The sequence below is a fragment of the Scatophagus argus genome, chromosome 9 (genome assembly GCF_020382885.2).
Source record: "Scatophagus argus isolate fScaArg1 chromosome 9, fScaArg1.pri, whole genome shotgun sequence".
NCBI classification, from domain to species: domain Eukaryota; kingdom Metazoa; phylum Chordata; class Actinopteri; family Scatophagidae; genus Scatophagus; species Scatophagus argus.
In genome coordinates, this window is record NC_058501.1 from 21151682 (window position 1) to 21179123 (window position 27442).

General features: G+C 40.8%; 2 protein-coding genes across 11 annotated transcripts in view; one reads left to right on the forward strand and one right to left on the reverse strand.

The window, feature by feature from the left end:
- Positions 1-5247, forward strand: part of LOC124064997 — a 27744-nt gene extending 22497 nt beyond the window's left edge. The window contains exon 41 of the mRNA XM_046399973.1: positions 935-5247. Within this exon, the coding sequence (XP_046255929.1) occupies positions 935-1194 (260 nt within the window). The 3' untranslated portion in view covers positions 1195-5247. The remainder of the gene's footprint in view (positions 1-934) is intronic.
- LOC124064998 lies at positions 3892-27442 on the reverse strand. Of its 10 annotated transcripts, none has more exons than XM_046399975.1 (27): positions 27205-27442; positions 19008-19091; positions 18753-18781; positions 18303-18585; positions 17945-17988; positions 17312-17600; positions 16908-16976; positions 16551-16594; positions 15717-15999; positions 15372-15415; positions 14755-15043; positions 14351-14419; positions 13999-14042; positions 13155-13440; positions 12982-13025; positions 12504-12783; positions 12102-12145; positions 11490-11766; positions 10812-10855; positions 10647-10717; positions 10190-10404; positions 9819-10072; positions 8819-8947; positions 8064-8199; positions 7072-7101; positions 6463-6509; positions 3892-6255 (listed from the first exon to the last, which is right to left on the reverse strand). In XM_046399975.1, the coding sequence occupies exons 1-27, from the start codon at positions 27221-27223 to the stop codon at positions 5995-5997; spliced, it is 3708 nt and encodes a 1235-aa protein (XP_046255931.1). In that variant the 5' UTR covers positions 27224-27442; the 3' UTR covers positions 3892-5994. The 10 variants fall into 10 exon arrangements, 7 of the variants coding, with proteins under 7 accessions (XP_046255931.1, XP_046255932.1, XP_046255930.1 ...); XM_046399976.1 differs by lacking the exon at positions 27205-27442 and adding an exon at positions 23867-24132 and having other exon boundaries at positions 10812-10846; XM_046399974.1 differs by lacking the exon at positions 27205-27442 and adding an exon at positions 23867-24131.

A 27442-nucleotide genomic window follows, 5' to 3' on the forward strand; every position in this document is an offset into this window, starting at 1 on the left:
GTATGCACCAATCACCAAGACAAATTCCTAGTTATGTGAAACCTCTTCACTTACATGGCAATAAAGTCTTTTCTGATTCTGATTCTGATTCTAAAAGTAAGAGGGAAAAAAAGAGATTTTGAACTCAGTCTTTTGCTGCCACTGATACACTTGCACATTGTATGTTCTTAACTATCCTCACTTTGCTAATAAATTGCTCAACATGTTGTTTATATGTGTAGTTTTTTTCGTATTGTATTAAACCTCTTATGAATTTGCTTGGGTTCAGTTAGCACGTGACCTTAAAATCCTACATTATATTATCATCTGTTGCATTGCTTTGCTTCACACTTTGTGTCCTCCTGCTGTGATTACTAGATCCACCCTGATGAGTTTGGCTGGTGTCTTGTTACCTTCCTTGTGTATAAATACCTGTGCTCCCCCAGTGTCTGATTGCCAGTTCGTTAGCAGCATACGTACCAGCGGCCCCTTGTGTGTTTTGACTACCCAGTTTTTTGGACTCCTGCTCGTTTTGTGGTTTTTGCCTTGGCCTTATCGGACTGACTGGTTGCCTGTGTGGACTGCCTCTCCGTGTACCAAGCTTTTTTCTTTAGCGTAAGCTAGAAGTCCTAATTCAACGTCGTGCTTTTGGGTCCTGCTCACTGAACCTCACCCACCATAACCACATCACATAAATGACAAACATGGTTTCCCATTATTGGAGCATGGAATTAAATTAAACCTAAAACTTTCCTGGATACTGATGATGTGACCATGTTTCTAATTTATGTGATGTGGTTATGGTGGGTGAGGTTCAGTGAGCAGGACCCAAAAGCACGACGTTGAATTAGGACTTCTAGCTTACGCTAAAGAAAAAAGCTTGGTATGCAAAGTATGCACATTGAATTGGTGTTTTTTGGTCTTAATTGTTTATTTATTTTCATTTGGTCCTCAGGGGAGCAGTTTGTGGATGAACACCGGTGTGAGCTGATCAAGAGAGTGAGCAACATAGGACCAATCTTGGATAAGCTCCTGAGGGAACGTGTAATAAATCAAGAAAGTTATGATATAAACTGGGCTGTGCCAACCACACAGGAGAAGATGAGGACGCTCTACAGTGGTCCCCTGAATGCTGGTGGACGTGAGGCGAAAGACATCTTCTACAAAATCCTTGAGGAAGAGGAGCCGTATCTTGTTGCTGAGCTCAAGTCATAAACACTGTGACCACAGTTAAACCAACATAGAACATAAACTCTTTGCTATCTGAACCCAGTATTTTGACATGGGGGGGGGCTCATAACAACAATTATAACATAACCAACAGTCTCTCACTTTCAATAAGCAAATATTAGCATGATAAGGGGTATATGAGCTGATAAATGAACATTATATTTGAGAAAACTGTGGATAGATTATTGCATTGTTTTTATGAGGATGATTGCCTTGTGTCAGTGGCAACAGAGGAGGAAGCAGTGTCACTTTACCATGAGCTGGTCTCTCTGTGCTCTAAAGGTGGATTGGATTTTCTGTTACAAAGTGGATGAGAAACAGGCCTGGAGTGCTAGAAACCATCCCTGAAAATCACAGAGCAAGAGGCATGGAAGGGTTAAATATGGAGCTGGATTCATGTGTGAAAGGTGTGAAATGGTGCATAAAATCAGACTCTTTTAAGTTCAGGATTGTACAGAAGGACAGACCACCCACCAGAAGAGGAATCCTCTCAAATGTCAGCTCCATCTGTGATCCCCTCAGAGTGCTGAACCTGTGGCCTTAACAGCAAAGGAAATTTTGAGGGACTTATGCAGGAGAGGGGCTGGCTGGGATGACACTGTTCCTGAGTCAGTATGTAAGGAGTGGCTGAAATGGCTGCTGCTGTTGAAAAGCAAGCACTCAGACATACGCAATGCTTTCATTATGGGAAAAGCCATTGAAGTCTGTTACCTTCCCCAGAATGGTGCTCATTGCTGAAACCACGGCCAGCCGCATGGATGTTCTGTGGAGGTAAGAGCTGCAGATGGATCTTTTGGATTCTGTGTTTTGGACAGACAGTTCATTTGTACTGAAATACATCAGGAATGAGACTTCACATTTCAAAGTTTCTGTTACTAATCAGGCCTTTCAAATCCTAAAAGCTTCCTGTCCTACTCAATGGAGATACGTGGACTTCCAGCGATCCAGCTGATGTAGCCTCTACAGATGTGAAGGTGGATGTATTTATTCAGAACACTGCATGGGTGTCAGGACCTCACTTTATTTTACATCATGAGAGTGAGTGGCCTGTTGACATGGAAGACATCAACTATCTTTCACCTGGAGACCCTGAGGTCAAAAGGGTTGCTGCAGTGAATGTTATGCAAGGAAGATCCTGTCACTCACCTGATCCAGTATTTTTCCTTTTGGACTCGCCTGAAGAAATCAGTGGCATGGCTCTTGAGGATTAAAGACTGGCTCGTGTCCTGTGTGGAGAAGAAGCAGAGATCCTCAGTGGCAGAGGAGATGAATCATTTTAAAGGGACAGCTGTGCATAGTCCAAGTCTTACAGTGAAGGACTGGGCTGATCTTGCTATCATTAATTTCTGTCAAGGACAGAGATTTCCTGAAGAGCTAGCCAGTCTGGAGAAAAGCTAGCACATTAAGAGATCCAGTCACCTCCGTAAGCCCTGCCCACAGTTACAAGATGGAATCCTGAGAGTTGGTGGTTGGCTCAGTAGATTCCACTGCCTGTGGAAGTTAAACATCCTGTAGTACTGGCAAAGGATCTTCACATCTCAGAGCTCTTGCTAAGACATGTACATCAGGAAGTGGAACATGGTGGACATCTGGAAGCATTGACACCAAATCACTTACTACTGTTAAAGGCCTCGCCTTCATTACCTCCTGGAGTGTTCCAACCAACGGACATGTATGCACATAGGAGGTGGAAACAGGTTCAATACATGTCTGACTTACTCAGGAAGAGATGGGTAAAAGAGTACTTACCTCAGTTACAGGAGCATCAGAGATGGACAGGAGTGAAGAGATCTTGTGGTTATAATGGACAGAATGGTGCCTTGGAACTCTTGGCCAATGGGGCGAGTGATACGAAACTTTCCGGACCAAAGAGGATTTGTTTGCCAGGTGCGGATTAAAACACGAACCAGCCTGCCTGGACCGGCTGATTACGAAGGTCTGTCTGCTGCAGGAGGCTGAGGTCGGTTGAGGACAGACTTCAGTTGTGAGTTTTGGGCTGCTGGACTATCTTACTGTTTTTGCTTATAAAAGGGCACTCACTCACCTGCACGGAGGAAGGAGGAGAGAGGGAAGCTGCGCAGCCACAGTTTTTAATCGACTGCACATATTGCACGCACATTTGCATGTTTCATCCGCAATTTCATCTTGCCAGTTTACATATTCGTTTACGTATTTGTAAGCCCAAATCCGCTATATAAAGAATCATCAAGAGGAACACGGACTCAGCGTGTTTTCTCCAATAAATCACAGCGCGCCACACAGACAGGCAGGGCCCATCCTAAACTCCACAGATATAATGCTTTGTAGCCTATGGTTATTAGCTATTGCATATACAGTTGAAAATTTCATACCTTAGCATGGTTACCATTATTCCGTTTCTAGAATGCCATGGCTTTGATGTGAGGATATGTAAGACAGCGGAAGGTCATCTACTTCAGTTCAAGGTACCAAATACAACAGATACACAGATAATCTCAAAAGATCAACTGATCTCCCGCTTTTGTGGACAGACTTTTAAAACCTGATAACAACACCTGGATAAAGTATAGAGAATACTATCTTCTCCATTCAGCTCCAGTTATTCACCAACATGCCCTTCTTTATGTTGGGTGTTACGCCCCCATTGAGGCAGAGCCAAGGGGTTACCAGAGGCTGTAACACAACAACCAAATGGAGCCAAGGTGGTGGAGAAAATAAAAACTTTTTATTTTTACAGCAAACTAAACTTAACACACATTTAAACCAAAAGGAATGTGGGGGGAGAGATGGGAACTGTGTGGTTGTGCCAAAATAATCAAAAACAGTGCAATAAAACAAGGCCTGACTTCTGACTACTGATTGCGAGAAAAGAACAAACAAAAGGCCTACCTCTCTTATCTAAAAAGAAACTTAAATGAATTAAACATAGTGGGTGGCACCAACCAATAAACCTCGCGTATGTAGACAAATAACTTCTATGTGCAGCAAAAAAGTGTAGGGTACCCCAAACTTACCAAGTTACCACAATCTCCCACCACATGCCTTTACCTTAATTTGCCAAGTAAACACAAGCCTCACAGGCCAACAGACAAAAAAAATTTAAAAAATCCTGAGAGAGAGCATGCAGGTGTGCTGGCTTTTATATACAGAGGACCCTGAATGATGATTGGCCAGCTTTAAGCTTCAATGAACCAATCAGCAGCACAGCCTGGCTACACAGGTGGATCCACTCTAGGAGCTTGCACCTCCTGTTCTGTCAACAGGAGGTGCAAGCTCCTAGAGTGGATCACACACACACACACACCTGCCTGTACGTAACAACAAATATGATTTTAAGATAATAAAATGAAATTCAAGACAAAATTAAGATGCAATTTAACAAAACAGAATAAAAAGATTTTTCTAAAAAAATGTAAAGGCATAATAATCAAAGATCTCAGAGTCTCACAGGAGTGAACCTCCTTGTGTGTCTTTTAGCTCTTCTCCTTGACACCTCAATCCAAACGTCACTTGACTAGCAGATCAGATGTTCTGTGGACTCTTGTGAAGTTTTTCGGACTAATTTCTTCCATTTTCACACGAAACACGAATACTTGAACTCCAACATCCTCAGAGCAAAGGATGATTCCCTTTAGCCCCCTTTACACCTTTGAACCTTAAAGGGAAACTTGGCAGCTTCTCAGTCAGCTTTGCATCATCACAATCTGAGTAGTACATGCAAATAATCGATGTTAGACCACCGAGTTGCTCCACAGAACGCCACAGGAAGTCCTTCCTCCCTGTGGCTATCAAACTCTTCAGCTCATCCCTTTTCCCCACAAAGGACAATAATAATTTATCCTGCACTATCTACACTTTAAGATTGTATCTGCACCTTATCCGCCATTATCTATGTCATGTATATACTCTGTTATTTTTTTATAGTACTCAGTTATTTTTATATTACTCTGTTATTTTATATTTTGTGTGATTACCTGACACTTTCGTTTGCCTCTTGGTACTGCAACCCTGGTACAACAATTTCCTGCGGGATCAATAAAGTTCTTATCTTATCTTTAATTTCGCTCTGTGTTCCCTGGCTCTCTGCTCGGCTCATTTGCTGTTGGAGGTGAGCACAAGTGAATCCCTCAGCCCTTTTTTCTGTTTTCTCTGGTCACGTAGCACCAATTTAAGTTTGAGATTTAAATAATTTCCTCTTGTCTTTCTCGGTGCTTCTCAGTGCTAGAGATCGTAGTGTTGTTATTTTATTGAGGAAAACAGTTAAGTATTCTCACTGAAGAGATTACGAGTACAGCCTCAAGTCTGCGACTGCTTCACCAACAATGAAAATTCTGAATTTTGGTTCGTATTTCATCAGTTCAAGGTGAAGATGATTTTCAGCCCCACTCTGTTGACTGAAAGCTGTGTCGGGTGAAGTGAGACAGAAGAGTTCATCCACTTTCTGGACTTGTGCAGACTGATGTTCATCCACACAGTGTTTCAAAGGAGGAAAAGTAAATAACACGAGTGACAGCTGCTCATAAGAAAATATACTGAAAAAGAAGCGAAAAAAAACAACAAAACATCAAAATATGCTGTGAAGTCTACAGCCACGCTAGTGACTCTTCACAATGAGCGAATTAAAAAAAAAAGGACTGTAAGATCACAGAAAGTTTATGTGACCAGTTTTTAATCTTTTTAGAGGTTTGCAGGGCGCCTGCCTCTCTACTGATGATCCCATTCATTTGTCTCTTTAAGTGATTCCAATTTGAAATTCAGGCTAACCGATCTGCCTGCAGGTCGGTAAGCGTCTTGCGTCTTGGCGTCTTACAACATCTGTACCAGATCATTCCTGTTTATTTTCTTTAAAAGCGTCTTGGTCACCTCCACAGACTGCTGGTTGTAGGTCTGCAACACCAGATCCACCAGGTCATAGATGTCTCCACCTTCCAGTCGGCTGCGTGGGATGTGTGGGAAACCTGCCATGATGTTAATGTCCTGCAGGAACCACTTGAATCCCTTGACCTCGTCCTGTTTCAAATCTCCCAGTGTTTTCAAAATCTTCTCCTTATCTGTCGTGATTGTTGCCTGATGCAGTCAAAGTGAATGAACAAAGGGAAAAGGGATTTAGTTTTATATAACGTAGCTGGAAAGCTCACCTGAATGTGGCATCATTTGTGAGAGAATCACGAGTTCGGTTTGCATCACAATTTAAAATGCTGGGTGATTTTCTAACTCGCGTCTTAGTGAATGAAAGCTGTATTGTATAAGTCACAGTGATGTGACATTGCTCACGTTCTGAATCGGGACAGTCAGGATTTCATCCACTGAGTGGGAGTCCTCTGAGGAGAAAGGAAAGAAAACATATCAGATCAGACCATCAAAGTCTGACTTGTGAAGATTCACAATACAAAGTGTTTTATTACATAAAGACCAACAGAGCCAATGCAGACTCTAATCTATCACACTTTACTTATTGTGATAAAGATGCCAAGGGCCAGATTTCACATGAGATCACAGGATCAGCACTCATCAAAGTGCAGATCACAATAACACCTGTCGTAATGATTCTGCAAGATTCTGCAATGAAAGTATTTGTTCTGTATTCTATGCATTCATGACAAACCTGCAGCAGGTTAATCAAAGTAGCCCAATTCAGATATTGGTAGTATGCATGGTATGTTATATCTTTTTATTAGGCTAGGCTAAAGTCCAATGTTCTCCTCCCTCATTGTTCAAGATCCTGCAGCTGCTTCTTTGGTTTCCAAAATACAAACAGAAGCATGTTGTAAACATTAATGAACTTATAGCTGACTCTGCTCTACTTGTAAGTCTTGGGACTGATGTGAGGTCAGGTTTATTGAGTACATCCACCACTACTGTACTCATACTTCAGTATCTTACCTTCTAAATGAACAGCGGTTTGATAGTCATCTGAAATAAAATGCAGAACAGAACAAAGTATGAACAGCTGATGTAAAACAAAGACAGAATGTTAAGTGTTTTCTCTCTGCACCTTGAACCTCTCATGTAACACAATAATCAGATTATTCATATTTTAATTGTAAGAGCCAGTAGGAATCCCATGCGCTAAAAACACTCTTAGAGAGACTTATTCATTGAATGAAGCAAACTGGAGTTTCTCCTGATTATCAACCATTAAACAGGAAACTAACACATAAATCATATTGCAGCCTCTCTGTCTGGCACGGCAGCTGTCCAGCTGCAGACAAGAAGGCACTACAGAGGGTGGTGAGGACTGCAGAAACACACACTGTTCCAGAAGAGCAATAACCATCATCAAAGACCCCACTCACCCAGCACATAAACTGTTCTCCCTACTACCATCAGGGAGGCGCTACCGCAACATGCGGTGCCGCACAAGCAGACTGAGAAACAGCTTCTTTCCACAAGCCATCAGACTCATCAACACACTGATGAACACTCCATGAACATTCCATGACATGTCACTTGCACTTTACTCTTTGCACCTTACATACTGCATCTACACTACTGCACATACCGGTATGTCCATTGACTGTACTTCTGCTGCTGTGACTGTATGTGTGTGTGTGTGTGTGTGTGTATATTTATTGTACATAGTAGTATCAGGACGTTGTCCTTTTACTGCACACTGTGTGTGTCTGTTTGGGTGTGTGTGCGTGTGTGTGTGTGTGTAATTATTGTCACTGTCTTACCTACATGTTTAGTTTTAGTTTTTAGTTTTTACTGCACATTGGAGACTGGTCAAACGAAATTTCAATTTTCTGTGCTAACCCCTGTTACATAGATCTTTGACAATAAAGTACACTTTGACTTTGACTTTGACAAACTGCTGCAACCAGATGATATATATAGATATATAGTGAAGGTGATATTATTCAATGACCACTGACCTCTTCGAATCTCACAGGTCCATACTGGTTCACCTGAGTTTGTGTGCAAGAGCGTGAAGTGGAATTCTGTGTCTGGATTCTTAATGAAAACTTCATAGAAGTTTGGATCTTGGCTATCATATCTGAGGATCATTTTCTGTGTCAAAAAAAAAACAACCAAAAAAAAATAAAAGCCAAAAGGCAGAGAAGTCAGTCAGGTTAAATCACGCACAACAAAAACAGAAGAGAAAAACCATGTTGATCAGTGACGGTTAAGAACGCTGGTTTGTGGAGCTCCTTCACCTTTCTGTCTGGCTGATGTGTGGTCAACTGAACATGCAGCTGCTGTCTCCCACACACACTGAACACAACACTATGCAGGGAACACATTTTCTAACACAAGCATTAAATGTTCTCACGTTCCCCCCTCTTGGTTAGCAGCCACTGAGCATGAATAATGTTTAACAACTTGACGCCACAAGGGGTAAAGTCTCCCTCATCAGGGTGTGTGTGCTGCATCAATGTTCCTCTCTTGTGTGTTTTCCTGTGTCTTATGGCATGTTGGACAGTGGTTAGAAAAAACATTCTTATCGGCTGCCTGGTCGCAATTTACAAGAGGAATTTCTAACAGCTGCAATGGCGGAGTTCATCTAAAGAAATATGGTAACAACACTAACTTAACTAATTGAAATATAAATGAAACTATGTAAATACAGCATCTGCATGTCAGAAGCACAGATCACTGCAGATTTAATTACAGACAGGACAAACTGTACCTCTGGGAGAATTTTTGCTGAGGCTTTGTCTGCTGTGAGGCTGAATCGATGCTGCATTTTCAGGTATTTGTCTGGACGTGGCTTTTGGATTTTGTGATATCCTTCAGAGGATTTCTTCTTGTCCACTGTCTGGGAAAAAGAAAAAAAAAAGCACTTTCATGGTTACAGCAGTGAGGATTAAATCATCTGTGTTTTAGAGTACATTCATGAGCAAGCAGTGTGGATTCAAAAAAAGTGTTGGTGTCACTACTGGGGAATAAAGTTGTACAATTGAGAGAGAAGTCATAATATTTTGAGAGAAAAGTGTTATTACAGGAAAAACTGCACGTACAGACGGCAAATCTGTCACATGTCTGTTTTCAAACTGCTATTTTTACAGATTTATCGGTAAAACGTGTTACCTACAACAGACTGCATGTTCATCAGCAGTGGATAAAAAAGCTCAGGGTTTGGATTAACACATTTGGAGAAGTTCCTACCCACTGTATCCCCCCACCATCCAGCCTGACCCACCAGAAAAGGAGGAGGAGACTAATCTAAACTGCTCCTTGACAATGTCTGTTTACAGGAAAATGAAAGGGACAAAATGGGGCCAAGCAAGGGGAACTCAGATTTGTGCTCTGTGCCCACATCTTTAGAGAGACCAGTCTCCAAACTGTGTTTCCAGCTGACAGAGTGTGAGACTCTGGCAGGACGAGAAAAGGGGACGTCATCAAACTTGGTGTGCAGTGAGCTCCACATTTTGAGCTTTTGAGATGTTCAACTTTTTGGAACTCTGATTTCCCTGTGCAAACTGTGTTGTAAAAAAGAATAACTGAGCTGAACTTAAAATATAATGACTTTCCTCCTACAATAGTGCAACTTCTCTCACAAAATATTAATATAAAATTCTCACAACAACATCAACACAGGCCCCAGTATGACATTGTAATACCAAAGGTACATTTTGGGAGTTATATATATATTATTATACATTTATGATAGTGAAATATTCAGTAACCTGTTGGAGGTGATGATCATGTGGGATCAGAAAAACGTGGAGTTTGAGGAACGGTGTGTTTGGTTTATAATATATTAAAACGTTACAGCTTATTTTCACAGGAAAACCAGCTTTAATCAGTACTGCTTCGGGAGAAAAAACTGGTTCGGATAACTTGACGTAGGAAGCTGTGACCTCAGACACTTTTTCCACAACATCCCCACAGTCGTCGATGTGCAGGACTGCAAACTTGTCGGATATCTTAGGGTCGTCTTCTGCACAAATTACAAACACACAGAATTAGTGAAGAGAAAAGGACTGCATCAGCTTTCACACAGATATACCAGAAATTTCAAAACATTCTTTACTTTGTGTTCTTCATGTTTACTTACCTATGAAGATCCAGTGTGGCAGGTACACTTCATCTAACTTCCCAGTAGTGACTGTGATGTCCATTAGGGGACCTGCAGGCATGTATCTGAGGCTTTCCATCCTCTCCATGGGTTCCTCCCAAGAGCAGAACTGATACTTAAAGCTTATCTTTGCCTCACAGACCCAACGCAAGCCAGAGACGCTGCATTCAAAGCGTCCTGCTTCAGACTGCAGGCTAAGTCATGGAAAAGAAAGCAAGTGACACAAAAATACTGTATTAGGGGCTCAGTGGAATAAATGCAAATTCTGTATCTGCCTTCAGTTTACTGTAAGATATATTGCCACTGTACTTGTCATATTGCATTGATACAATCAGTAAAAGCACAGAGAAAGATTTTACTTTTCCTTCTGTGAAAAGAAAATCCAAAATTTTCCAGTTTGCTCGGCTTTATACAGTATTTAGGATGTTCTTTTTACCTGTAAGTTGGAGTCTCATCTGCACCTGTGCTGCTGACTTCAGGTTCAAGTTTAGTCCAGTCGCTCGAGTCCTGACGCAAAGGGTACAATCATTTTAGGATAAAACAGAAAAGAAAGTTATGATTGACAAACAAAGTGAACAAAGGAATGAGTTTAAGGAATTACCTTAACTCTTCCACAAGCCTCAGGCTCCAAGCTTCCTGAAGGCCCTTATGAAGACACACAGGATTTTGTTTTAATTGATGCTACGCTGATTTATAATTTTATAAAGTAGCTTTTCACGTTTTTTCAGGAACAGCACTGTGTGCTACGTGTCTCTGTTCTAATATCAGAGCAACATGTAACAGTAGGTGTAACGAGCACTGATGTTATAGTCCTCTTATATAGAGTGCATCTGCATGCACTGAAGTAACCAGGGTACTCAGAGAAACCAGGTTATGCAGGTAAAAGAAGAACACGTAGTCGCACATGTAGTAATCTAGTTATTGTGAAACCGCACCGATGCAGAGGATCAGTAATCAGATTGGCAATGACAAGCAAACAACATCAAAGTGTGGGAATTTGTCAAATGAACAAAAGACTTTGGTGAGACTTTGTGTTAGTTTCAAATTAGTTTCTAAGAATTCACTGCTGCAAAATGACACCAAAATCTACTCAGTCACTCAAGCAGGCTGAATCTGACCCAGCGATGTCACTGTTGCATTGCCCCCTTCTTCTGTCATATTTCTCATTGGTGATTCAAAAGTTTGAACTCTAACAGGCGTTACTAGAAATGAGCAGATGAACTCTTTACTAGACACATATGATTGTGGAAAGTGACACTTTCTTACTTATTTCACTGACCTTTGGGTCTTGGGCTGGACTCTGACAGCCTCTGCACCAGATCAGTCCTGTTCATGTCCATGAGAACCTCCTTGGTCACCTCCACAGCCTGCTGGTTCTCCACCATCAGATCCACTAGAAGGTCTGCCCTGTCTGCACTGCACAGTAGGCTAAGTGGGATTTGTGGGAGGCTCCTCTGGAAGTACGCGAACTGCAGCAACCACTTGAATTTTTCAAGCCCCTTGTGACTCAAATCACTGAGTGTTTTTAAAAGAATCTTTTTAACAGCGGCTTTTGTCTGCAAAATTTAAAAAGATGCAATATATATTTTGTTGCATTTCATCAGCATCAGTATAAAGTACAACTTCAGCAACATCAAAGCAAAATATGATTCATTTTACCCATTTAATTTAATTAATAAACTGATTACTACCAGCCAGCTGGAGGACCACCTAGAGTTTATTTTTTTTTCTTCTTCTTTTTTTTTCTTCTTTAACTTCTGGGATTACAGACGATGAATACTGAATGAACTATTAAAAAAACATTTGCTTTAGTTTGTACCGACATTCATAATGTTCACAATCAGGATGTTTTCCCGCTGCATCTACTGAATGAAAGTAAAGTCGGACTCACGCTCTCAGACGGTGCAGCTCGATGTTCACCCACAGAGGTTTTCTCTGAACGAGGAAGAAATTTAAAATGACTCGGAAGATAATAATCTACTTACACATGGAGAGTTTAGTGGTTACTTCAACAGCCAACAAAATAAAATGAATTCACTGCAAAGTGACACATCGTAAGCAAAATGAAAATTTAAAGCTTCAATCTAAAATCTGAATTTTGTTGAGTTGATGCTTTAATTGATTATTTCATGAATGATTTATTGACCCCTGACCGCCTGTTTCTTATGTTACACATTGGCAATGACACAGTTTGCACTCAAGCAAATTTACTTTTTTTACTCTGAATTATAAAATGTAATGACGAGACATTTATGATGATGCAGTGTGAAAGTTTTTCTCTTCTTTGTCTTACCTTGGAATCCTGAGCTGGGCATGGCCAACCTCTGAACCAGAGCAGGCAATTTCATTTCCATGATAACCTCCCTTGTTAACCACACAGACTGCTGGCCGTAGGTTTGGACCATCAGAAACGCTACTTTCGCTCTGTCTGTCATGTAACTCGGCAGCATATTTGGAAGGTCCTTGTGAGAGGCAATTGACCGCAAGAGGTCCTTGAATTTCTTGAGCTCCTCGATGCTCAAATTATTCAGGGTTTCCAAAAGCACCTCTTTAACAGCTGCTATTGTTGCTACCTGAAATAATCAATACATTGATGGTTCCTTAGCATCAGTGTTAAGTGACTTCAAAAACCTTCCAGTTACTTTTTTGAAATAAATAAATTAAATAAAATGAAAAGGATAAATAAACTGGAATCATGAATTTGAGTTGTGTCTGTTCATCTTGAATGACCCCTGTGTTGTATAAAGTCAGACACATGTGACTGTACTCACTCTCTGGATCAGTGCAGAGTGGCGTTCACCTGCAGAGCTTTCCTCTGAGGAAAAAGGCAGTAAAAGTCACTCATGAGCGACTGATCTAAAGTATGACTAGAAACTAAAAACTACAAATCTTCAAGAAATGTTGCTAATACACTTAAATTTTGTTGCCATGGAGAAATGCTTACTTTTTCTTTGGAGTCCTGAGCTGCTGTCTGACAACTTCTGCACCAGGTCAGTCTTGTTCAACTTCTTTAAGACCTGATTTATCATCTCCACGGACTGTTGGCCGTACATCAGCACCATTATAAACATCATGTCCTGCACATCTCTTTTCTTCAGCAGAAAAGAGGGGAGGTTTGGGAAGTATCTGTATAAATCAGTTTGAAATAGGAGGGCATCCCTGAAACTAAGTGTTGCAGCATCTTTCAGTGTTTCCAGAAGCAGCTCTGTGACAGACGCCATCGTTTCCACCTGGTAAATTCAGAGCAAATGTTCATGGATGTGGTCAGAGCACATCAGCCATGTCACACAAGGCAATTACACAACAGCTTCATGATGTTTTCATTTTAACACCTTCCTCATATGAGCATAAGACAAAACTGAATGTGGTCTCAGTTCTGAAAAAAAAAATCCCAATAATTTGGTCAATAATATTTAAGATGGATATGACTTAAAGTAGTGCTGCAACCAATGACTATTGACTGGTTATTTGCGTTTTTTCTGAAATAATCAGTTCTTCAGTTGGTCTATAAAATATTCAAAATTAATTAAATAACCCATCATTAGTTCCTGAAGTCTGCAGTGACGTCTTCAAATGTCTCTTTTGTCTGACCAACAGCCCAAACCACAAAGATATTCGGTTTACAAAGATACAAAACAGAGAAAAGCAGACAATCCTCATGATTTAGAAGCTGCAGCCAGAGAAAGTTGTTCTGCATTTGGCTGAAAGCAAAACACTGAAACAATTCAGAGATGTGAATATGAAGAAGAGGAGGCTGCAGATTTATTTTCTGCTGTGCCACTACTCACTTTCTGCTTCAGTGCAGGCCAACGTTCATCCAAAGATTGTTTCTCTGATGAGAAAGGAAATAAAAATTAATTACTGATTCAACATCAGGCTTTATAATCACACTCTGTCTCCAAGTCATCTGACATTAAGGATTCACTGAAAAACAAACAGAAAATCTGCTTAATAGAAACATCACTAAACTCAGTTTCACCTGATGAACACTGTCTTCTTTTAAACTTCATTAAAGGTTTATTCACTGAAATGTAAATTGAAAGTTTGAATGAACCTGAATTTTAGTTGATGGAATAATATTTGTTGTTTTGTCTTATGTTACTAGTGTTTTAGTGTCTTAATGTTTTATAGGGTACCCACCTCCCTCCTCGGTGTTCACACCAGATTCTTCAGCTGATGATCCTGCAGCTGCAACACATTTAATGACAACTGTAATAATAAACACACAGCGAATTTGTAAATTTAGCCCCTCTAAAATGAATTATTAATTTTACTCAGTAGGAAACGTGTTCACTTATGTTTAAGATGACGGAGAACCAACTGTGAAGCTCCTACTGCTCAGTTTTTCACACTGAGTTTGAGAGGAGTTGATTCAACTTCCTCTCCTCCCTTTTCTGTCTCTGCTCAGCTTCAGCAAAAAGCTCCTGCTCCCCACCCCTAAAAAGGTGCAGCTAATATTTTGTCTCACAGTAAAACAGATGCTATAACCAAGTATATTTATCTTTTATCGTAGATTAATGTGACAGCTGTTGTCTTTATCTTACCTTTGGATCCTGGGCAGAGCTCTGACAGCCTCTGCACCAGATCAGTCCTCTTCATGTCCATGAGAACCTCCTTCATCACCTCCACAGACTGTTGACCACACATGTCCACCACCACATCTACCATATTGCTTCCACTGTCTACCCTCTGTAGTTGTCTCCATGAGATCTGTGGACGGCTCCTCTGGAAGAACCTGAACTGTAGAAACCACTTGAAGCTTTCTTGCTCCTTGTGGCTCAAATCATTGAGTGTTTCCAAAAGCAGATCTTTAACAGCCCTCAGGGTCGCCACCTGGACAAAACCAAAAAAGAGAATGTGTCATCTCTTCACTGGAAAAATAAAATTCTATGCGTTTGCACCTAACCCGGTCATGTTGATCATAATCATCACAGTCATTATCAGTCGTTTGAATGTTTAAAGGTTTTTCTATGGACAACAGAAGAAAAAACTAAGTCTCCTTAAACTTGATTGGAGACACAAAGCCTGTGGGACTGCCATCCTGTTAATCTCAGCTGTGTGAGTTTGGTTGATCGTCATTGTGGTTGATATGATGTTAAACCTGCATCTTACTGAATAAAAGCTGGACTCTGTAAGGTCAGACAAATATGAAACTGCTCACTTTGTGGATCAGTGCAGACAGATGTTCATCCACAGGGAGTTTTTCTGAAGAGAAAGAAAGAAAGAAAATAAAAACAGGTGATTGACATCAGGTGGTGTTGATTTGTAATAAAAGATTATGATACAAAAACTCAACAGAAAATTAAAACTCAGAACTCATAAAGTCAATAATTCATCTGATATTTTTCCAAACTTTACATTAGACATAAAATATATTTTGAACAGCAGATGATGTGTCTTCTTTTCTCTGTATTACACATCTTATTATTCAAAATATAAAAAGGAAGAAGATGAAGCTTATAAACTTATGAGACATGTAACATTTTTTTTATCCTTTTTGTCTTACTTTGGGGTCCTGAGTTGCTGTCTGACAATCTCTGGACCAGATCAGTCCTGCTCATCTTCTTTAAAATCTCCTTGGTTTTCTCCACAGACTTTTGGCCGTAGGTCTGGACCATTAAAAACACAATGTCTTCTGATGTCTCCCATGGCAACATTACTGGGATGACTGAGTCCTGATGGCGGATGTGAAATCGAAGGAGGACATCTTTGAAAATCCGAAGCTCCCTGTCACTGAGATCAGCCAGTGTTTCCAGAAGCAGCTCTGTGACAGACGCCATCGTTTCCACCTGGTAAATTCAGAGCAAATGTTCATGGATGTGGTCAGAGCACATCAGTCATGTCACACAAGGCAATTACACAACAGCTTCACGACGTTTTCATTTCAACACCTTCCTCATATGAACATAAGACAAAACTGAATGTGGTCTCAGTTCTGAAAAAAAAAAAAAAACTCCCAGTGATTTTATTTATTATTTTCAAGATGGATATGATTTAAAGTAGCGCTGCAACCAGTCATTATTTTCATGACTGATTATTTTTTGAATTATCAGTCATTCACTGGGTCTATAAATTAATTAAATAACCCATCATTAGTTCCTGAAGTCTGCGGTGACGTCTTCAAATGTCTCGTTTTGTCTGACCAGCAGCCCAAACCACAAAGATATTCGGTTTACAAAGATACAAAACAGAGAAAAGCAGACAATCCTCATGATTTAGAAGCTGCAGCCAGAGAAAGTTGTTCTGCATTTGGCTAAAAACAAAACACTGAAACAATTCAGAGATGTGAATATGAAGATGAGGAGGCTGCAGATTTATTTTCTGCTGTGCCACTACTCACTTTCTGCTTCAGTGCAGGCCAACGTTCATCCAAAGATTGTTTCTCTGATGAGAAAGGAAATAAAAATTAATTACTGATTCAACATCAGGCTTTATAATCACACTCTGTCTCCAAGTCATCTGACATTAAGGATTCACTGAAAAACAAACAGAAAATCTGCTTAATAGAAACATCACTAAACTCAGTTTCACCTGATGAACACTGTCTCCTTTTATATTAAACTTCATTAAAGGTTTATTCACTGAAATGTAAATTGAATGTTTGAATAAACCTGAATTTTAGTTGATGGAATAATATTTGTTATTTTGTCTTATGTTACTAGTGTTTTAGTGTCTTAATGTTTTATAGGGTACCCACCTCCCTCCTCGGTGTTCACAACAGATGCTTCAGCTGATGATCCTGCAGCTGCAACACATTTAATGACAACTGTAATAATAAACACACAGTGAATTTGTAAATTTAGCCCCTTTAAAATGAATTATTAATTTTACTCAGTAGGAAACGTGTTCACTTATGTTTAAGATGACAGAGAACCAACTGTGAAGCTCCTACTGCTCAGGTTTTCACACTGAGTTTGAGAGGAGTTGATTCAACTTCCTCTCCTCCCTTTTCTGTCTCTGCTCAGCTTCAGCAAAAAGCTCCTGCTCCCCACCCCTAAAAAGGAGCAGCTAATATTTTGTCTCACAGTAAAACAGATGCTATAACCAAGTATATTTATCTTTTATCGTAGATTAATGTGACAGCTGTTGTCTTTATCTTACCTTTGGATCCTGGGCTGACCTCTGACAGCCTCTGCACCAGATCAGTCCTGTTCATGTCCATGAGAACCTCCTTCATCACCTCCACAGACTGTTGACCACACATGTCCACCACCACATCTACCATATCGCTTCGACTGTATACCCTCTGTAGTTGTCTCCATGAGATATATGGACGGCTCCTCTGGAAGAGACTGAACTGTAGAAACCACTTGAAGCTTTCTTGCTCCTTGTGGCTCAAATCATTGAGTGTTTCCAAAAGCAGATCTTTAACAGCTGCCACAGTTGCCACCTGGACAAAACCAAAAAAGAAAATGTGTCATCTCTTCACTGGAAAAATAAAATTCTATGCGTTTGCACCTAACCCGGTCATGTTGATCATAATCATCACAGTCATTATCAGTCATTTGAATGTTTAAAGGTTTTTCTATGGACAACAGAAGAAAAAACTAAGTCTCCTTAAACTCCTCAAAACTCCTTAAAAATTGGGGACACAAAGCCTGTGGGACTGCCATCCTGTTAATCTCAGCTGTGTGAGTTTGGTTGATCGTCATTGTGGTTGATATGATGTTAAACCTGCATCTTACTGAATAAAAGCTGGACTCTGTAAGGTCAGACAAATATGAAACTGCTCACTTTGTGGATCAGTGCAGACAGATGTTCATCCACAGGGAGTTTTTCTGAAGAGAAAGAAAGAAAGAAAATAAAAACAGGTGATTGACATCAGGTGGTGTTGATTTGTAATAAAAGATTATGATACAAAAACTCAACAGAAAATTAAAACTCAGAACTCATAAAGTCAATAATTCATCTGATATTTTTCCAAACTTTACATTAGACATAAAATATATTTTGAAAAGCAGATGATGTGTCCTCTTTTCTCTGTATTACACATCTTATTATTCAAAATATAAAAAGGAAGAAGATGAAGCTTATAAACTTGTGAGACATGTAACATTTAATTATTTTATGTTTTTTGTCCTTTTTGTCTTACTTTTGGGTCCTGAGTTGCTGTCTGACAACCTCTGCACCAGATCAGTCCTACTCATCTTCCTTAAAATCCTACTGATTTTCTCCACAGACATTTGGCCGTAGGTCTGGACCATTAAAAACACGACGTTCTGTTTGTCTGCTCTCTGGAGTGACAGCATTTCAGGTGACTTATGACAGTGGATGTGAAATCCACGGAAGACATCTTTGAAAATATGAAGCTCCCTGTCACTGAGATCAGCCAGTGTTTCCAGAAGCAGCTCTGTGACAGACGCCATCGTTTCCACCTGGTAAATTCAGAGCAAATGTTCAGGGGTCAAAAGTGCAATAGACTTGTTGTTTTGGAAAATCAGTTTGTTTGAGTCAACAGTTATGATGTTGAAGATGAAGATGATTTTCACACTTCATCTGATTAAAAGCAGCACTGTGTGAAGTGATGCACAGTGAGACTCACTCTTTGGATCAGTGAAGGCTGCTTTTCCTCTGAGGAGAAAAGAAATACAAAAATACAAAAGATCTCAATTCAAACAATTAAATCTCCTTCACAGCAGCATAATAAAATGCAGAGTAAAGCAAAGATTTTCCATCAGCATTATGCAATATCATGTGCATAAACTTCTATCTGATCATAAAAAGGGACGCATGTCTTCCGTACTTTCACGTAATAAAATAAAACATACAGCATATATTTTCTTTTTTAAGTTTTTACCTTCCTTTATTGTCTTTCCTTTGGTTCCTGCTCCCATCTCTGACCATCTCTGCCCCGAATCAGTCTTTTCCATCTTCTTTAAAACTAAATGACAAGGAAAGCAACAAAAAAATAAGTCATTAGGTCAGGTTTACGGGATGGCATGGTGGTGCAGTGGTCAGCACTGTGACCTCATAGCAAGAGGGTTCCAGGTTCGAATTCTGCTATTCTGTGTGGAGTTTGCATGTTCTCCCTGTGCCTGCGTGGGTTTTCTCCGGGTTCTCCGGCTTCCTCCCACAATACCAAAAACATGCACATTAGGTTAATTGGCTACTCTAAATTGCTCCTAGGTGTGAGTGTGAGAGTGTGTGGTTGTCTGTCTTTGTGTGTCAGCCCTGCAATTGACTGGCGACCAGTCCAGGGTGAACCCCGCCTCTCGCCCGTAGTCAGCTGGGATAGGCTCCAGCTCCCCCGCGACCCTGACGGATAAGCGGTATAGAAGATGGATGGATGGGTCAGGTTTACTTCACTTGTTGTCATTCTCAGTTAATGACGACTTCATATGTTTAGCAAGAAAAGGAAAAAATCAAAAAAAGCGCTATCAATCAGAAGCAGCTTATTAAGAAACTGGTAAAAACAAACTACAGAAGTCGATGGTACATAATTAGCTTCTGATACACACCTTTGACCCACCATGAAGGGACATAGCAGCATGTGGTAATCAACTTCAGTTTTGTACTAATTCAGCCTGAACTAAAGACACAGCTATTGAAGTCAGCTACAGCAATACAGTGAGGGCTGCAAGTAATGATTATCTTCATTTCTGATTATCTTTTTTATCTTTCAGTTCCTCATACAGTCAAATGTCCATCTGTGTCCTCAGTTAGTGGTTTTCAATGTGGGGTTTATTTTCACTCTCATCCCATCCATTGGTAACACAATGACAGCAGCTATACATCTCTATTTTGGTCATTTGGGCTTCATACACTTAATCTAATAAAACACAGAAAAGCAAAACTGTTATCTGACGGAGGAGGATGGGACAAATTGTAATTTAAGACAGTTTAGGAGACTGACTTCAAGACCATAACCATGAAGTAACACTGAGGGGGACCAAACCAAGTCATATTACACTTTGTAATAATACATAGAGCCGCCTCTACTTTCTGAGGTGGCTGAGGTCCTTCAACATCTGCAGGACGATGCTGAGGATGTTCTATGAGTCGGTGGTGTCCAGTGCCATCACATATGCCGTTGCCTGCTGGGGCAGCTGCCTGAGGGTGAGGGACACTAACAGACTCAATAGAATCATTAAGAAGGCCAGCCATGTTGTGGGAGAGGAACTGGACTCTCTCTCTGTCTGAGAGGAGGATGTTGTCCAAAATAAGGACTATACTGGACTTTCCCTCTCACCCTCTCCACAATGTGCTGATCAGCAGGAGCTTGTTCAGTCAGAGACTCTTACTCCCAAGATGCACCACAGAACAACACAGGAAATCATTCCTGCCTGTCGCCATCAAACTGTTAAACTCTGCAGTGTGACAGACACGCATACTTTTATATACAATGTATATATGGTCTTAAACATGTAAATACCTGTACTTTTAGATTTTTAACACATGTAAATACCTGGGTTTTTTTAGATTTATACTTACCTTGTTTTTGTTTATCCTATTTTTATATCTTTCATTTTTCTTTCTTGGTTGGGATAACTGCAAGTGCAATGTCTGTAGGAAAAAGAATTTCCCTTAGGGGATAAAAAAAAGGAATTCTGATTATGATTCTGATTTGATCATAATGCAGAGACCATAGAATGTCTGACACTGACGGCTTCTGCTGGTTTACGGCAACACCACTGGGACAAACCACATGCAGAACTACAGTAATAGTACCTTCACTGTAATACTGCAACCAGTAGTAATAGATATTTGTTAAGTTTCTTATCATTATGATCACATTTGATAATGATTATTTCAGACAGCTGTGTATGGTTGCCTATCATAGCATTTATAGCCATTTATAAATCAAAATACTGGTAGTGAGGCATTTTAATATCATTATAATATTATTTACTGGATATCTTGCAAACCACTTTGCAAAGGGAATCCAATAGTATTTCATTTTCAGTGATATAATAATCATAATAACTTTATTTATAACTATACCACCTTTCAAAAAACAGGTCTTCAAAGTGCTTGACAATCATTAAAAACAATCATAAAAATAAAGAGGAGATATAGAATTTAAAACCGATAAATTAAAGGGGACAGTAAAAAGACAACATCACGTAAAAGCCTGACCTTGTAAGCCTCATCTCCTCTGGAAGCATAAATAAGAACAGCAGCAAATTATTGCATTTGAAAACCTTAAACCATAAAGTGTCTGGCATTAACGCATGACTTAAACAATGGCTGATTGTTTAAGTTACGAGTAATAGATGTGGCGTGAGCTGGCCTTGTGGCGGCTTGGATATGCTCCCGAACTGGACTAGCAGAGGGCGCTGCTGGAATGTTTGTTCTGCTTCCAAAAAGTGAACACGCAGCGTTTTGGAAGTTTGTCAGAGATTGGAAGCTGTACATGGCGAAGTTTTCGTAAAGATCTTTCACTCAAACTGCAGATGACCAGCGATCTATTATTAAAGAAAGCCGCAGATATGGCTAGGCACTCGGAGTTAGTGAAGCTCCAGAACAGTGAGACTGGTGCAGCAGGACATGTTGATGAAGTGAAGACAAAGCCAAATAAAAGTAGGTGGAAAAACAAAGTCACAGGGTCTACATGTGGGAATAAGGCAAACGACGGCGTGAACGCATTCATAAAAGAGACGAGTGCCCAGCAAAGGACAAAGAATGTAATAAATGCCACAAAATTGTCCATTTTGCAGTTAAATGCAGGACCAAAGAATTCCAAGAAGTGACTGACAGCCTATTCCGAGGCTCCATAAACGAGACTGTTGATGAAAGCAGGGCAGCAGTGGATAAAGTTATCACTGACACAGAGCCACCATGGCGTATCACAGTGATGTGTAGGACTGCCGTCAACTTCAAGAGCGATTCCGGTTCAGACAACACAATAATAAATGAAACAACATACGACTGCCTTCGTGAATAGCCAAAACTGAGACTAGTCACATCAAAAATTGACACTCCAGGAGGAGAAGTGGACCCTAAGGGGTGGTTTTTGGCCAAAATACAGTTAACAAAAGGAAGAAAAATTAAAGACTGTTACTTCAGAGTGATAGTTTCAAAGGCAACATGCGATAATTTGATGAGTAGATCAGTTGCAGTTTACTTGGGCTTGAAACAGCACATTAGAGAAGTGGGTGTATATGGAGAGTTGGGACTGCTTAAAGGCGACCCTGTGAAGATATTCCTAAAGAAAACACCAAGCCATACAGTGTCACAGCACCCCGCCGTATACCCATTCCACTCCTACCATGAGTTGAGGAGGAATTAAAGCAGATGGAAGAGAATGGTATTATAGAGCGTGTGACAGAGCCTACAGAATTGGTTGCGCCTATGGTGCCAGTGGCCAAGCCGATTGAAAGAGTAAGGATTTGTGTAGACGTCATTAAGCTGAATGAAAATGTAAAAAGAGAAAAATTTGTTCTGCCAACTGTTGACAGCATTCTGCATAAATTAGCTGGAAGCTCAGTCTGCACCACCCTGGATGCAGCCAGTGGATTTTGGCAAATAGCCTTGGACGAAGAAAGCTCAAAGTTGACCACATTCATAATGGTACAGCTTTAAATGACTCCATTTTGGAATAACCTCAGCACCAGAAATATTCCAGAGGAAAGTGCAAGAGCTGTTGAAAGACCATGAAGGAACAGAGGTCTATATGGATGATATTCTGGTATTTGGAGTCTCAGTGGAGCCTCCATGCCCGGCGAGAATATCCACCATCACCGTCCTGGAAACACCCAAAAACGTGTCTGAATTAAACAAGTATTCAGTATGGTAAACTATGTTGGCAGATACATACCTAATTTGTCAGACACCCTGCATCCTCATCCAAGGCTAAAAGAGCCTATGAAAGAAACTACAACAGGAGATATTCAGCAAAACCACTTCCTGCTTTGGATGTGGGTGACAGAGTATGTCTCAAAACTGACGCAGAGAAGGAATGGCGGCAGACTGGGGTCATCCAGGCTATGTCGCCAACGCCACAGTCATTTGTTGTGAAAATGCCAGGAGGAGAGACCATCAGACAAAACCGCAAGCAATTGCAGGTTGTCAACAAAGAACTTAATGAGACCCAAGCAGGGACAAACTCAACTCCACCAGACCACAGTGTTGTCACTCAGGATGTCCCTGGCCCTGCCAGGTCTGAACCAGAGACTGCTGCTGGGACAATGACACCCAGAGTCAAAGGGACACGCTCCGGACGTGTTGTGAAACCTGTCATCAAGTTGACCCTTTAATTAATTGCAATTGCTGCCCTTGTTGCGGCTTGGGTGTGTTCCCGAACTGGAACCGCAGAGGGCACTGCTGGAATGTTTGCTCTGCTTTGGCCTGAGTTCTTATTGGGTAAAATTAAAAAAAAGTATACGTTTGGCGGAGTCTGGAAATTACATTTGTCACACATGTAAACAATAACAGGCATATATTCCGTCTTAGATCTTTTTTTTACGCAGCAGTAAATAAACAGTCTTGTGAAGGCTCTTTGGAAACATTAGCTCTCCAACTCCTTGTAGCTCCACATACGTTAAAACATTAAAAATGTTCATTAGTGTGTCATTCGCACTGTAATGTTTTCAGTCGATGGTTAAGCATTTTCACACATTAGTAACGCCCAACAGGAAGTTAAAATTCTGAAAGCGAAAGTGCAAAAACAACATCATATCTTAAAAGGAGGTAAAAAGGAGGTAAAAATAGTCTCACCGTTTTCAAAGCAACTCATAGCCTCAGATGTTAGATGTGGATTTCTGTGAAGTTTTTCTGACTGTGGCAAATCATTCAGAGTTCAGTTCTCCGGACTTGAGGCGGAACCGCAGAAAAACGGAAGAAGAGGAAGAAGGTCTAACAGACAAGCCAATCGCGGGTAGATGATCTGATTTTCTGTAGATTTTTAAGCTGTAGGTCACGTAACGTCCTGTATTCAGTACAGTTTCTGTTTGGTTCTGTGTTCACTGGCGTTAAATGACTTTGACTGTTTTTGACTGCCTATTTGGGCGTATCGTTGCGTGCATCTATGAATCAACATTCAGGTTTGACCAGTTGTATCACATAACACTGATGTGTTGGAACTGATGACATACCACTAAAGGGAAAATACACCTCAAACCAGGCATGTTCAGTTCAATTCAGTTCAGTTTATTTATATAGTGCCAATTCACAACAAAAGTTATCTCATGACACAGCAATTAGAGCTGGTCTAGACCGAACTCTTTTGGTTTTCTTCTTCTAGTAAGGGCCTTTTCCTTGATGGAAACGCCCAAGCGCTCTTTCAACTGGCAGTTTCTCTCTATCCAGGTCCAGTTCCAGCAGATTCTTGGCTCTCTGATGCTCTGGAATACTTAGCAGAACCTTGCGACTGTTATTGATCCACTTGGTTAACGAGAAGCCTCCTTGCACACAGACAGCCTTCAGATCTTCGATGAGCTTAATAGCTTGACAATCTGTGGCTACCAATTTAAGGCAATCAACAACGTAGAAGTTATGCTGGATAGTATCAGATGCCTCATTGCAGCTATCCTCCGCTGTTTGTTTCCGAGCAAAGTTGGCGATACTAGGTGACAAAACTGCTCCGAATAGATGAACCTTCATTCTGTTTGTTTCCAAGTGTTACATGCAGGCAGGTTTGTGTGTGTCTCTTGTTCCCTGTTGTGTTCCACAGGTATCAGCTGTGAGTGGATCCACCTGTGCTGCTGGAGCTGGGGCTGTTCTCCTGCAGGAGGACGATGAAGGTATTGACCATCCTGTAAGTTACTTCTCTCGCAAGTTTGACAGACACCAGGTAAAGTATTCTACTATTGAGAAGGAGACTCTGGCATTACTGTTTGCCTTACAGCATTATGAGGTTTATCTGGGGTCGAGTGTTAAACCCATCCAGGTCTTTACTGACCACAACCCCTTGGTGTTTCTCTCAAGGATGTATAACAATAATCAGCGCCTCATGCGCTGGTCTCTCATTGTGCAAAACTACAACCTTGAAATTAACCATAAGAGGGGGTCAGAAAATATCCTTGCAGATGCTTTGTCCCGTGCTGTGTAAAATAGTGGAGATACTGTGTAGTTCCAAACATGTTTGGACTTATATGGGAGGGGGTGTTACATGCAGGCAGGTTTGTGTGTGTCTCTTGTTCCCTGTTGTGTTCCACAGGTATCAGCTGTGAGTGGATCCACCTGTGCTGCCGGGCTGCCCTGCTGATTGGTTCATTGGAACTTACATCTAGCCAATCATCATTCAGGGACATGGTTATATATAGGCCAGCACACCTGTCTGCGCTCTCTCTCTCGCTCTCACTCTCTGGATTGGTCTGTGTTTGTCAAGCAGAAAAAAACTAAAGGTAAAAGTATGTGGTGGGAGATTTTTGGTAGAGTAGGTGAGTTTGGGGTACCCTATACATTTGTGCAGCACATAGTGGTTTTTTGTTAATGCACACTAGGGTTATTGGTTGGTGCCACCCGCTGTATTTAATTTATTTAAGTCTTTTTTTTAGATCAGAGACAGGTAGGCCTTTTGTTTGTTCTTTTGTTCTCAGCAGTTAAGTGTAGTTAGGCCTAGTTTTTTGTACTGTTTTCGATTCTTTTGGCACAACCACTCACTCCCAATTCTCCCCCACATTTGTTTAGAGTTAATTTCTGTTGTTCCAGTTGTATTTGGTGAATGCAAATAAAAGCAGTTTTACTTTTCTCCACCACAAGGACTCCTTCAAATTGTTTGGTTGAGGTGTTACAGCCACCAGCATTCCCCTAGCTTCCACCTCAATGGGGTTGTAACACCAAGGCTTTATTAGTGTCTCCGCCAGGCCACCACAGAAATCGTAGGAAGTCCCTGCGCTCACTGTGAACATGCACTTGATAAAACATTGCCTCAATATCAGCCATGAAAACGACTTGCTCTTGGCGAAATCTGAGCAAATCTCCAATCAAAGTATTCGCCAGATCAGGACCTTGGAGGAGTTCTTTGTTTAGGGATACACCTTTGTATGGTGAGGCACAATCAAGCACAACCCTGAGTTTATCTTTCTGGCGATGGTAAACACCGTGATGAGGTATGTACCACACCCGTCCATCGTTGTGGTCTTGTTGTTTAGGTGGGACTTTCTCAGCATAACCTTTCCTGAACATCTCTTCCATGAAGTTTTTGTACTCCGTAGCATATCCCTCATCTCTCTTGAACTTCTTTAGAAGGCTTAAGGCACGCTCTTCTGCCATTTCATGGTTGTTTGGCATAATGGTTTTCTCGTTACGGAAAGGCAAGGGTAGATGGTAGTGTCCATCTAAATGAAGAACTGAAGTTTTCATCATTTTCATAAATCTTCTGTCCCCTTCTGACAGTTCATTCTTCTCTTCACATTCATTTTCAGAGAAGTCCTGGTTATACTGCTGAATGAGAAGATCTTTTAGCTGCTGAACAGCTATTCGATTAGCCATCGCCACCACAGGTCCAGACTTCACAGCACCATCTGAATTGAGAGGGCCATTTACTACCCATCCAAACACTGTCTTAACTGCATATGGACCATCACGCTCTGGACGTGTTGTGAAACCTGTCATCAAGTTGACCCTTTAGTTAAATGCGTAAGCTGCCCTTGTTGCGGCTTGGGTGTGTTCCCGAACTGGACCAGCAGAGGGCACTGCTGGAATGTTTGCTCTGCTTTGGCCTGAGTTCTTATTGGGTAAAATTAAAAAAAAGTATACGTTTGGCAGAGTCTGGAAATTACATTTGTCACACATGTAAACAATAACAGGCATATATTCCGTCTTAGATCTTTTTTTTTTTAACGCAGCAGTAAATAAACAGTCTTGTGAAGGCTCTTTGGAAACATTAGCTCTCCAACCCCTTGTAGCTCCACATACGTTAAAACATCAAAAATGTTCATTAGTGTGTCATTCGCACTGTAATGTTTGTGTGTGTCGATGGTTAAGCATTTTCACATATTAGTAACGCCCAACAGGAAGTTAAAATTCTGAAAGTGAAAGTGCGAAAGCAACATCATATCTTAAAAGGACAAGACACGACAAGACAAAAAAGGAGGCAAAAATAGTCTCACCGTTTTCAAAGCAACTCATAGCCTCAGATGTTAGATGTGGATTTCTGTGAAGTTTTTCTGACTGTGGCAAATCATTCAGAGTTCAGTTCTCCGGACTTGAGGCGGAACCGCAGAAAAACGGAAGAAGAGGAAGAAGGTCTAACAGACAAGCCAATCGCGGGTAGATGATCTGATTTTCTGTAGATTTTTAAGCTGTAGGTCACGTAACGTCCTGTATTCAGTACAGTTTCCGTTTGGT

Coding starts and splice junctions, on each gene's coding strand:
- LOC124064998 (XM_046399975.1), bottom strand. Junction 12,784..12,981: donor ACTCTGCACTGATCCAGAGA/GTGAGTACAGTC, acceptor TGATTATTTCAG/GTAGCAACAATAGCAGCTGT. Junction 12,146..12,503: donor GCCCAGCTCAGGATTCCAAG/GTAAGACAAAGA, acceptor TTCCTCGTTCAG/AGAAAACCTCTGTGGGTGAA.